The sequence below is a fragment of the Stegastes partitus genome, unplaced genomic scaffold, assembly GCF_000690725.1.
Source record: "Stegastes partitus isolate 25-593 unplaced genomic scaffold, Stegastes_partitus-1.0.2 Scaffold205, whole genome shotgun sequence".
Classification (NCBI taxonomy): Eukaryota; Metazoa; Chordata; class Actinopteri; family Pomacentridae; genus Stegastes; species Stegastes partitus.
The window spans coordinates 85,666-99,175 of record NW_007577936.1 but is presented as its reverse complement, the minus strand read 5'-3'; the positions used below and the strand labels follow the sequence as shown (position 1 = coordinate 99,175).

Below are 13,510 nucleotides of genomic sequence, written 5' to 3'. Positions count from 1 at the left end.
AACACGGCTGTCTTTAAAATAACCAGCCAACTTTGTTTCTATTTGGTAGTGACATAAGTATCAGACAAGGGGAATACAAAGAAATAACCTAAGTTAGGAATATGATTTTATTATAACTGCATGTGTACTGCCATTTGTATTTTATTAATTTTTATACAGCTTAACTCAACGTGTGTTAGGCTCGGTGGGTCTTGTTTGGATGGACAGGCGATAGACAAAAAAACGTGATCATTTGCCAAAAACTGCAGTCGCAATCATGTCTCTGCATGATTTTACTTGGGCTGCAAGGTGATTCAGTGGTTAGCACCGTTGCCTCGCAGCAAGAAGGTCACTGGTTTGCGTCCTAATGAGGACACCTGGGACCTTTCTGCGTGGAGTTTACATCTTCTCTCCGGGTTCTCTGGCTTCCTCCCACACAGTCCAGAAACATGTTGAGGTTAATTGGTGATTCTAAATTGTCCGTAGGTGTGAATGTGAGTGTGCTTGGTTGTCTGTCTCTAAGTGTAGCCCTGTGATAGACTGGTGACCTGTCCAGGGTGTCCCCTGCCTTCACCCTGAGTCAGCTGGGATAGACTCCAGCCCCCCAGTGAGGATTAGGCGGTGTATAGATAATGGATGGATGGATGATTTTACTTGTTCTGCACCTTACATTACAACCGATCCAGCTGTTTTTACTATTTGAAATAGCTGTAAAGGACCAATTCAATGCATATAAGGTAGTTTTCCACTCAGAATGCATCAAATTGACTTGATTAGAGAAGAGATTTTTCCTTTATACTTTATACAAAGCCCATCTGACAGTCATGTTAATTGCACTCAAAACAAGAATGGCAGACATAACCACCAGAAACAATACTGTAATATTAACTATGATCAGCAAATGTCATGTTGAGTGTAAAGTGCAAATATTCATTTAGTCTGAATTAGTCTATTTGGCTATAAGACACGTTCAAGCTGTACAAAGACACACTTTTGCCACCACAACAGACAAAAAGTTATTTGTATTTGCACGTTATGACTGTGTGATCGGGGCAAAAGCAGCTGTAGACGGATATAAACTGGGCGAAGCAGCTTTGACAAGAGGAATCAGTTTTTTGGCGAATGATCACTTTTTTTTTTTTTACACAACGCCTGAACTGTGTGGCAGTCGAAAAACTAAGATCAAAGGTTCGTTTTCTTGGTTTTCTGTGCTTACAATCTCATCTCACGGTATTCATTCATCAAACGGAGGTAAACCTTGAAGCTTATACATCGTTACATAACGTGATTTTAGCTGACAGCTTGCAGCCAATCAGACACTAGTTTTTTCCGTGGCTATGGCAACCACGTACTCCTATTCCAACACGTCGTACAATTTAGAATAATTAAGGTCTTAAATGTTGCGCTCACTTCTCTAAAATATGTTGGGTAATGTGTTTTTCATGGCAGTCGTCAGCGAGAGGGACCGAAAACTTGCGCGTAAAATTCATACTATTTAAAATCCGTTCTTTGGTGGTTTGCTTTACGCAGCGGCTGCCATTGCTGGCGCGATGTAAAGTTTTCTGTCAGTTATAATCAGCACAGAGGAAGATCATAAACTAGACAGTGGAGCACAGCAGACGTCATCCCCTCCCTCATTTTGGAGAACAATCTGCGTATTTTGTGTTTTTCCTTCCCTCCCTCCTTTTCCATGTTCTCCACTTCTCCCTCGCAGGCCACAAGTGTTTGATTCGCTGTCTGGCCGTGCATATTAATGAGAAGGGGACAGCGGGCAGCTTTTTAAAAGAGCTGCTGCCTTCCCTCTCCACAGCAAGAGAGGGGGAGAGAGAGAAAGAGAGCGAGAGAGAGACCTAAACGAGTGATTGGAGATTCATCCAAGCGCTCGGGACGCACAGACGGAGTTGCACAATCAGCGCTCCAAAGGGACTCCAAAAAGGCAGAAACCCCTCAGCGCTCCTTCACTTCTGCCGTCCTATAGTCACAGCAAGTGGATAATATCTTTTTAAAGTTGCTTTTCTTCCGCGTGTATACTCCTATAGAGCGTTTGGAGGGATTTTTGAGGAACTTTCTTTTTTAAGAAAAAAAAAAAAAAAAACAAGCAATCAAACAAAACAAAAAAACAACATCTTTTTTTATATACTTGTGAAGATATGCATCGGTGCACGGTGGTGCTACTTTTCCTAGTGGTGGCCTTATACTTCCTAAGCGCAGAAGGTAAACGTTTTTATTTGTTCATTATAAGTTGTTGTTGTTGTTGTTGTTTTTCTTAAAAATGCACTTGGTGATGTAACTGAATAACAATGGCTGGAGGCTATGGAGGCTTTTTTACGCTTTGTTTGATTAAACTAAGTAAAAGATGGAGGAATTCAGGCAAAATTACATTTCCTATCCAGAGTTTGTTTGGAACAAGCTGATCCCCAAATTGTCAGCACAACTTATGACAACTTCAGTGTCTCAGTGGTGTGTTTTCTGGCATGTCTGTGCTCACAAAATGACTTAAACGTTGCCATCACCAATATACCACCTGCTGCATGCATTTAATCTGATCACAAAACACCTCAGCACTTTGTTTCTAACAGTATTACAGCCTTCCATAGACACTGACCAATCCTTAAGCCTAAACTGGAATAGGAGAATATAACTGGAGTGAGTATTAAGTTATAGAGCCTCTTTGCACCCTGAACATCTCTTTGGGATTCAGTGGCAAGACAAGTGAAGCCACCCTATGTAGCTGAAATCATTTAAAACCAGTGTTCCAACATGTCAGTATCTTTCTTTGTGATCAATAAGTTTAATGAGGGGTACATTTTTTCCTTTTGTAGTCTAACTTTATTCACTTACATCTGCAACTTTGGGGGAAACTACATGTTTACATCAACCAGGGGCATCGTAATGTTATTCTGTGTCAGCTCTTTGCATGTATGTGTTCATATAGCATCATAATTTTGGGCAGAACAGCAAGAAACTAAGTTCTCGTTCCGATTTTGATTCATTTATTGTTGGTTTTCTGCAATGTTTGATGTTTACCATCACCTAGATATTCCAGAAAATGGAAGGTAAGAAGTTCTTAATTTGAGAAACGGGTTAATATCTCTTTCTGTTTGACGGTGCAAAGTGTTGGAGCTGTTTCCTTCCACCCAATTTATTCACCTCAGTGTTTCGCCACTTTTATTGGCCTTTGTTGTCCAGTGTGTCTGTGCTCTGTGTTGGCTCCACCGTGGGGCTTGTGACAGATTTAGTGGTTGGCGGTCAGGACAGCTAGCCGGTGATGGATGAAGGAAACCTTGGACCATCTAGGTCATCACCTCCCAACACAAATATACAACCGAGCAAAACTCATTTCCGCCGCGTTTATGTAGCAGCATGAAGCCACAGCAGCTACAAAAACTGGACATGGAGAAGATGATAGATGGAAATTTAAAAAATATATAGCCACTTTAGAAGTGTGACGACATGTAGCTTCAATTAAAGTAGTGCATCATCTGTCCTGCAGTGCTTAAAGGGCAAGAGTTTCCTAAACCAAACATCTCGTGGTATGAAAAGTGAGATTGCACGATAGCTGCAGGAGTGTTGAAGCCTAACTGGATCACTTCAGTATGAATCCTTAGGTATCTCAGCTGAACTGGATATAAAACACCAAATTTAGCTTTGATGATGAACATTGTGAACATTCAGCAAAGTATCATAAAACTCATCTAGGGGGGAAATTGAACCATTTCTTCTTAAGTAGGAAGTTTAATTTTAAGTAATATTTGCATTTTGCTGGGTGCTAACTACATGCCAAATTGTATTTCTGTTTAAATGTGCCTTTAATTTCACTGTGACCTAACTCTAAGTAAATGCGTGCATAAAGCATGAAATTTAAACAGCGTGTTGCCAGATATAAATATAGGAACAGATAATACCCAGTTGTCAGTGTATAATCCAAAGATAAACTGGGGACTTAGTCGTGATTGCGAGCCAATTTGCTGTCAAATCGCAAAGAATGAACTTTTCTGTCAATTTAATATCTGTGCCAGTTTCTTGGCTGGAAGTAATTATGAGACTGACGATGATCAGTTTCCATTATTTTAAATCCCCTGCAGCACATGTTCGTCACATTTCCTCTTTGAGAAAATACAAGGAGTGACAAGAACAAAGCCCAGTCTAACATGTGTTTTGTGTTTCCCAACAGCCTACAAGTGCAGGTGCACCAGAAAAGGTCCAAAGATCAGATACAAGGATGTACAGAAGCTGGAGATCAAACCCAAACACCCGTACTGCCAAGAGAAGATGATATTGTGAGCCCTGTTTTTATCTTTCAGTCTTTTGCTCTTCATATGTCATTTCTGCTGCGTGGTCCCTCTCTTGTTTCCTTTTTCTTTCCTCTTCCTGCTCCCCACCTTCATACTTTTCTTTTCCTTAATCCTTTGACCTTTCCCTACCTGTCTCTGTCTATCCTCTTGCTTTTTTTCTTTTCTGATCCTCCTCTTTTCTCCTTTTCTTCTCCCTCCTCTTCTCATTGTTACCCTTTTCTTCTCAGTATATACTCTCCGCACGCACTGAACACAAGTCACACAATCAATAGACTGTCAGATGATTTACAGCTGTAACTGTACTGTGGCTGTTCTCCAAAACACCATAAAATCATTCAGCAGCTGTATGGGCATTATCAAAACACCCTGTCGCCTGTGCTTAGAGCACTTAGAAGGATTTACAGTGCGATAATAAACTGATGATTTAATTACCCCCTGGAGGCAGGAGGTAGAGTTGATTTATGAGTGTGAAAGGTGGGAAGGACGGAAGAACTGCTTTCCAAAACTTTCCAGAGTGTTCAAGTACTTTTAACATGGCATTATAATTGAGTCTCCAGACTTTTAGTAATAAACTGAACCATTAGTGAAAAATGAAGACCTTGCTGGCTACGTGCAACGCATGCATCATGTACAGTGCATCATCATTACAAAGAGTAATGTCTTCAACAGACAGAAGTATGTACCTGCACTTGACATCTGAAAACCATCCCACCCCTTAGGCCTCAGACTCTCCATCTGATCCTGCTGCCTGTTCTTTCTCTCGACTGTCTGACCCTTGATCCGTGATCACGGTCACGCACACAGACACTTATTATGTTCAGTTTGAGCCGTCACGTAATGTAGCATGAACCTCCCTGTTGGTAACAAGGCCTCCTCTGCTGATCATATCCAAACAGACTCGAGGTGACCTGTGGTGCCTCGAGAGACACTTCAAACTTGGACAAATAAACTCACTTATATTATGTGTACAATACGTACTGTACTATCTGTTGTTTTGCTTTGAGTCTGACTCGAGTTGGGGATCAACTCGTACACGTAGCCAGAAATGTGAGCTATGATTTCTGTGTGGAATTTATTTGAAGTTTCATGTAAAAGCTGCATGAAGAGACAACAGATGGGGATGTTATGTCAGCCTCCTGGGAGTCAGGTTTGCGTCCAAGGCACATGCTCTGCTGCCACCTACTGCCAAATGACAATATCACACTGAAAACACAACGTGGGGAACAGCAGTGGCCACTGAGGCAACCTTTTTCGTGGATGTTTATCTTCAATATTGACATGCTTTTAAAGGAAAATCAATTGAGTTTCAACCTTTTATTTCAAAATGTTCTATTAAGAAATCATCACCTTTATTGAGAGGCTTGATGGGTCGCAATCAATTTATCGTTTTAGTCAAGTTTTCAAGAGAAAACTAGTTGCGTTATTGTAAGAATTTGCCTTTTTTTCCCCCCATTTTATAGCATTTTAAGCATTAAATATGTTTATGGATGTTGTTTGGACAAAACAAGTACTTTTGAGTTTTCTTTTGGAACTGCGCTGTTTTTTGACATTTTATATATCTTTATATAAAATAATGGTTCATCCATCGGTTAATTGATAATGCAAAAAAAAACAAAACAATTAGCCCTAATACTAAGTATGAAACTGCTTTTTGTGTGTAACAAAGTGACAAATAAAGGTTCTGTACAGGTTACATAAATGCTTAAATCAGTAACACAAAAGTCACCACAACACAACACTTTTAAAAAGTAAAGAAAGCACGACATGTTTCTGTCTGTATTTTAATTAGTCTAAACACTGATCTGCCACAAAATTAACAGTACACAATTTATACACACTCAAGGTCCCCATGTGCCACTAAAACTGCACTGAACCATCAAGGCATACATTTGGGACGGGGGGGTGGCCTGCAGTATCTGGCACAAGGACATTATGTCCTGTGGCCTCCGTGGACCAGTCTTGTTCCAGTGCATCCCGTGGATGCTCATTCAGAGTAGAAGTTTGGAGGTCGGTTAAATATCTTGGCCATGTTCCTCAAATCATTTGAGGAGCAGTTTTTGTCTGTGGTGACATCCATTGTCTTTCTGGAGGAGGGATGCTTCCTTCAGGAGGTGTCGTTGTATCGGGGTGGTGTGCTTGGTGTGCGACGATGTTGAGTTGGGTGGTACGTGTCAAAGTAACATCCACAGAAATACCAGGACCAAAAGTTTCCCAGCAGAACATTGCACTGTGGCAAGTTGATCGTGCATTATTCACTTTAAACATCAGTGGTTTTAATGTTATGGCTGTTTGGTATAAGGCAAAAAGGATTTAGCTGTTTTTGAAGATATGCCAACACATCAAGTGTAGGAAATCAATTGTGTGTGCATTCACAAAGCAAACAAACCATTCAGTAGCGTTAGATTTGATTTGATGTGCATCAGCTCACAGGTCTGCTTTTGTGTGAGTGTGGTTGCCGCCACACAGTCATCATTCAAGGCTGCTCTATTAGCATGAGATGGGGGCCACCAGCCATTGGTGCCCTGTGAAAAATGAGCCTCAGCAGGCTCCGGAAAGCCACGGAAACAAAGGGAGCGGGAGAGAGTCCCCTCTCTGGCCGTTTGGCTTACGGCTTTCAGTTTGGGATTCTGAGCGGCCACTCCTAACCACAAACACACACAAGCTAAGAGCCTCAAATGCCCCTGTTTCCTCTTATTTCGCCCAGTTTTCTCCATTTTTGTTTTCCTTTTTTTGTCATTTTTGCCGCTTTATGTTTCTCTTTTATGTAATTTTGATGTTTGGACTCAGGGTAGCTTTAAGAGTCAGTGGCTGTGCTTCGGCTGCCAAGGTGAATGACAATGAGTGGGAACCAAGGCTCACATTAACACAGTAATTAGGTTAAATTTCACCCCTGATGAGCAGCCGTGCAAATATGAGTCCATTGGCATGCACGCAAACACAAGCACCTTCATGTTCTCTCTATTAAATACACACACAAACTCAAAGCTCAGTTGTTGCCTAACAAAGCACATACAGCTAACCAACCACAGCCTCAATAGCCAAACAAAGCATAAGCCAATGCATAAGCAGGAAAATAGATGCAAAACTCTTTAATCTAATTCGTATACCTACTGAATGCAGCTTTTTTTTTTCAAATAGACAAGTCTTTTCTCTCCCAGTCAAGTCATTTAGCATTCATGGTTTGGTGAGGCTTTGAGCGTGTCACTAGATGGAGAGACCCTGTAGTGTGGTGGCTGTTTTTCCACCACATTCTCTTGTTTGAGTTGAATGTGCCACATCCAGGCAGACTGTCTCTATCATGGCCTTAAGCACAGGGCTACAGACAGACCCAACAATTCAGTGAGCTTAGGTGTCACATTTTTAAGTGGCAGCTCAATAAAATTGCTTCATTGCCAGTAAGCTGGCCAAGCCCTGCAAGCTGATCTTTTGAATTGTGAGGGTATTTAGCTGTGGGGATGTTATTGGCAGCAGTTGAGAATAGCAGCTAAAATTTGGGGTAAAAACATGTCAAACTTGCTATAATTTGAGCGGCCTCTATTCTGAAGACTTAGACTGGCCTACAGGTGTTTTGAAGTAGTTTAAAATAGTTTTTTGCTATATTCAGCGCCACTGACATTATTATTTTCTTAAATAATGCATTTTTTTTTTAAAAAAACAAAAAACATGCAACAAGTTGGCTCTAGTAGTTTTAGAGCTCACCCTTTTCCAAATTGCACCAATATAATGGCTTTGTATGGTTGCACTGTATAAGACATTTTTTAAAATATAGTTAACCATTTTTTTGGGGGGGGGGTCATGATATAGTCGGAGAATTATTTTGCATTTTTGTGGGTGAATGTTTTTTGGACCACTCTGCTGCTGCTTTTTTTTAAAAAGAAAAAAGTTCTGTATGCAACTGTGAGATTTAAGAGTAGCAGAATGTTGACATTCTTCCTAAATAGTTGGCCCTACAGCCCTCAGTTGAAAATTCAGAGGTGCAAATTCACACCTCATGAGATTATTCTGTAGTGACTTTTAAGATTGCACATGTAGCTAGTTCCAGGCAAAATCAAAACACTTTTTTTTTTTTTTTTAATCTTCAAACCATGCTTTATTTGCCAGATGTTGTAAACTGTTGTGTCTTCTTACGAGTTTGTACATTTCTTTCTTCCCTCAGTGTGACGATGGAGAACGTGTCTCGGTTCAAGGGACAGGAGTACTGTCTTCATCCCAAACTTCAGAGCACTAAGAATTTGGTGAAATGGTTCCGTATCTGGAAGGACAAGCACAGGTAATCCCTGAAGAAGTCCTGGATAAAACATGAAAACCAAAGCAAGGTGTGACAGTGGCCTAGGATTGGCCACTGTCCTAGGCCACTGTCTAGGATTTGCTTTTTAGAATGTATGTTCAAATGTATTATGGCAGTAACAAAAAATGTTGTATGCAATGTTTAAAATAATGTGTAAAAGATATTTATTTTCAATGTTTTGACTAGTAGTTAATGACAAAGGAGTTAATATATGAAATTCTCATCCTTTTTTCTTTCTTTTTTCTTTTTTGTTTTTTAGTTAGAATGGGCAAAATAACTGTCGTGCTTATTAAATCTACAAATTAAACCAAAAACTGTAGAATTGAGAAGATCAGTACCCATCTCTGTCATCAAGATAACAACAATAACAACAACAGCAACAACAACAACAACAACAACAACAACAACAACAATAATAATAATAATAATAATAATATATGAACATTAACCTGATTCATTAAGAGCAAATTTGCGTTTTGACCCCACGACTGATTAGCTTAGCTTAGCATAAACACTTGCAACAAAGGGAAACAGCTAGCCTGGCTCTGTCTAAAGGTAATAATACCATCCCACCAGTACCCCTGAAGTTCACTAATTACCATGATATACCTTGTTTGTTTAATGTGTACCAAAAAAATAACAATAATCTTGGAATTTTAGTAACACACAGACCTACAAGCAGCCTTTCATGTAACAACCTCTGCTATCGCTGACTCTGACGTGCAGACCATATCCAGATGTCCAGTGGCTTTGTGTGCTTGCTGTATTGATTTGTTTTGTTGAAACTGCTCCTCTTAGCTTCCCTTCACAATGGGTAGGTCAGAGGCCAGGGTCAGCCACAGACCTGTTGACTAGTCCTCTGGAGAAGGTGGAGATGTTTTGAGCAAAAGGACATTTCCACGGGGACTCTGTGGGTTACAGAGCGATCAAACTCATGTCCTTCCACTTAGTCAACTTTTCATCTCCACGCAAACAGAAACCAAACAGAACCACCTGTCGCAGAAGGTTGAGGAAGCAAGCAGAAAAATCAGACTTGTGATGGCAGCCAAATGAATGTATCCTTAAGTGATATGTGAACAGAGGAATTAACTCTAGCTTTGTTTTCTTCCACAGGGTGTACGAAGCTTAAAACCTTGGCTACCCAGTTCACATGGATGAAGCGAGACAAAACAAAAACACACACACAAAAAAAAAAGATGACAACACCGCCAGGACTGTTCTTTTGTGAAGTACAAAATGTAATCTCCGGTTAAACTGTACTTCTCCCCTTTCTGCCTGAAATCTGTCAAGCACATTAGGAGATATCTATAGTTTGTATATAAGCTGGTGGGCTTGTTTTAGACAACCATCAATCTAGTTACATTCACTCACCACTCCAGTCTTTACAATTGTAGTTATATTTGTCAAATTGTGGACAAGACACCACCATCTATTTTCAAACTGTTGTAGGTTTTTCAGGTTTGTTCAGATGTTATTTAAGGAAACTTCTCTTTTGCTTTGGCTTTTAAGATTCTTTCAAAGTTGAAAATGTGTCATTCTGAAGAAACAGGCAAACGTTCCTGAAAAGTACAGTGTAGGTGTTTCAGATGTTTCGATTCTTCTCTGCTCTGTAGTCGACATGACAGGTGTATCTGTACAATGCAAGCATTTAGGATCTGGTTGCTCAGAGGTCAAAATGCAGTGATAAAGGTTCTCAAGGCATTCCACTCTCTGTATCAGTGGAAGAGAGTCAGTCAGCAAGTGGATACATTCAATACAGAAGTTGCTTTTGTTCATACAGATTGAAAAGATCCACCACTTTGTGTGTATGTGTGTGTGTGGGCGGGCGGGTGGGTGCTACTCATGTTGTGGGGACCTAAATCTGTTTAACACAGTCACATTATGGGGACCTGCCTTCCTAACGGGGATGAAGTCACCCTAACGCAAACCATTACATTTTAAGGTGAAGATGTGTTATAAGGTTAGGTTAAGGCTAGAGTAAGGGTTAGGGTTAGGTAAGTTAAGGTTAAGGTTAGTCTAAACCTCCAGGAACTGAATGTAAGTCAATGTAATGTCCTCTGAAGTCATGGAAACACTACTGTGTGTGCGTGCGTGTGAGTCAGTGTGTGTCTGAATGTGTGCGTCTGTGTTTCCCCAGTCAATGCAAGTCATATGTGTCAAACGAACATTCCACTCTGCAACCACCACTTTGTAATATATTATCTCACCTAACCCACAGGGTGTAGGTTCAATAGTTAACAAGCAGTTCAAATAGATCACTTGTGCCATTTTTACGTACAGCACAGTCTGTTTATTGGAGTTCAAAAGCGTGATCAATAAATCAGTTAAGAAGGCAAGGCAGTTTACATCAACAAAGGATTATCTTTTGTATTTTCGCTGGTTGAAAGATTTTATTTTAGTTCTTCTTCTTGGAATAAATCTGTAATGAAGCAATGTCACACACAGACTGTCTCATTATAACCATTTGAAGCGAGCTACTTACTTACTTAGCGCCTGGGATAAGGGATAAGGCTGGTAATGTTTTTGTTTTTGTCAACCCATGAGGTCTCATGACAGCCAAACACACATTTCTGGACTTTTCAAACCTGATTGCAGCAATCAGACTCATAAATTCCTGATGATGATGCTAATCTTTAAATGAAGGCCAGGAATGAATGACATTCTATAAAAATTCTTAAATCCTAAATATTGCTGGAGACTATTATCCACTGTGGATTGAAATAACGGTGCTTTACTGGAAGCATGACAATGACTCAAAGTAAAGCACAAGTTTATGCCAGTGAAGAACCACATCACCCGGTGTAATAATGTGGCTCATTTAATAGTTTCTGGAGAACTATGGTGCTCAGCGGCACAAAGGGATGAGCCATTTCAGGCTTTAGTGAGCATTTAACTTTTGTTTTTGTCGTGATGTTGTTGACAATAAAAACGTGAATATTATCAGACTTTTCCTTTAAAATGGGCTATTAGCTATTATGCTGTTAGGGAAATAAGCATTAGACCAGTGCAGGAAAAAAACAAACCTCTTTTAACACAAAAGGGGGACAACTTGGCTCCAAACTCACTGCCCACATACAAAACATCACACAAATATTTGAAATATATGGCCACTACTTTCTACTACGAATGATTATGTCTCCATCTGGTACAGTGAGTGATGATACTTTCCTCTGTGATGATCTCTCCTCCAGTAGAGCTCCTCAACTATACTGTGTTTTTATTTTGTATGTTGTCGATACACTTTACAATAACGACTGTTGGGTATGTTTTTCTTTTTTGCCACCAAACAGAATTCACATACAAATATATCTGCATATATATACGAAAACACCACAATTTCTTTACCTTTTCAAGAATGTGTATTACTCTTGTTTTATATCTCATATATAAATATATATAAAGAAGCATTTTGTAAATGGACCAATATAGCCTATATGTTAGTGAGAATGAATTCACCATAAGACTTTATAGCGTCATGTATATTGTATTACTGCATTCTAGTTGTTTTTTGGGTTTTTTTTTGCTATTTAAATATTGGTTCGGTAACGGATATTTGGAAGGCGTGTGTTTGAACTGGCCCGCCAAACACACAGTTAGACATTCCACTGAGTGTAAAAAACAATAAACACAGCAATAAAAGTGTCTATAGAGCAGCTCATGTTTGCATTGGATTCACTTAATTGCCCACTGGAACAGACACTGAAACAACAGAGGAAAAGGAGCTGTTGCAGGTGTGTAAAGGGAAACGAAGACACAAGAGCTAGCGTATTTCAAAGTGAATGCTGTACAACAGGCGATCCACCAGATGGCGATATATACCAGCTGACTTTTAACTCCCAGCCATTACAACTGTACATGTCCTTGTCAAATAGTGAATGAGACGCCACCATCTGAGTGAAAAGAGTTGCCTGTTTGTTGAGCTGTTACATGAAGGTATTTCTCTTTTGCGTTGGCTTTTAGGATTCTTTTAATGCAAAAATGTGGATAAATAAATCATAATGAAGAGAAGAACACAGTGTAGGTATTACAGTTAGTGCAATTCTCACCACTGTGTGTTCAACATGACAGGTGCAATGCCAGAATTTAGCATGTGGTTACCCCTGGAGAAAGGTTTCAGTTTAAATATCGTGATAAAATAATTAATTAAAAAGAAATGAATGATATTCTCTATTTGTACAGGACAGTCAGCTTGTGTGTGATTACATTTCATACAAAAAATATTATTATTAATATAGATTGAGGAGCTCAACCAACCTTTAGCATTTACGATAAAGGATTATAATTTCCGTGATATTACTGATTCATTAACCTGTCTGCTAATAAAGACACTGAGATGGAGATGAATGCTCTAGAAAAGAAGACTGAGTTAATATTACAGTCAGCTAACAAATATGTAAACATTCTATAAGTAAATATGAACAATAGATTTAGAAATGTGGATAAAACAGCACCAGTAGTTCTAAACGTGTGTACCATACATTCATATACATAGATAGAGTAAGCCAAGGTAAGATGCCCCCCTGAGGTAAGAACCCTCCCTTCGATCATTCCCCTCCTGATCACTAGATCTTTTCTTGGATAATAGTGGCCTTGCTAACCTTTAAATAGCATTGACAAAAATAAAAAATACTGGTGGAAGGAAATTTAAAAAATGGCTGCGAGGCATGTCAGTGTACCATTTATTGACAGGAACAATAAGCTTTTCTACTTTTTTGTAAGAATATACATACAAACTTTTGTTTACTTTGTACATGAGACTCATACAGATGGTTATCCACATTTTTATGTAATCTGTAAAAATATGAGTATTCCTCATTACTGTAGGCTAATCATCTCTGGAGATCAGTGATTTGACATCATTATGTCATTAATTTAACTATCAGTAATAATAAAGTTGTAGTAAAGTTGTAACTTTTGTCCCACCCTCATCAGTTTTAAATTAATTAGC

General features: G+C 39.3%; 1 protein-coding gene across 1 annotated transcript; it reads left to right on the top strand.

Moving 5' to 3' along the window:
- The first annotated feature begins 1,759 nt into the window (after positions 1–1,759).
- On the top strand, positions 1,760–12,215 carry cxcl14 (chemokine (C-X-C motif) ligand 14). The gene is made up of 4 exons (XM_008280657.1): positions 1,760–2,193; positions 4,154–4,259; positions 8,431–8,544; positions 9,676–12,215. The coding sequence occupies exons 1-4, from the start codon at positions 2,130–2,132 to the stop codon at positions 9,689–9,691; spliced, it is 300 nt and encodes a 99-aa protein (XP_008278879.1). The 5' UTR covers positions 1,760–2,129; the 3' UTR covers positions 9,692–12,215.
- The last annotated feature ends 1,295 nt before the right edge of the window (positions 12,216–13,510 follow it).

What these genes read in the sequence shown, in the direction of transcription:
- cxcl14 (XM_008280657.1), top strand. Translation starts at nt 2,130, where the DNA reads ATGCATCGGTGCACGGTGGTGCTACTTTTCCTAGTGGTGGCCTTATAC. An exon ending in ATACTTCCTAAGCGCAGAAG is followed by an intron (nt 2,194 to 4,153) that starts GTAAACGTTTTT and finishes GTTTCCCAACAG; the next exon opens with CCTACAAGTGCAGGTGCACC. An exon ending in TGCCAAGAGAAGATGATATT is followed by an intron (nt 4,260 to 8,430) that starts GTGAGCCCTGTT and finishes TTCTTCCCTCAG; the next exon opens with TGTGACGATGGAGAACGTGT.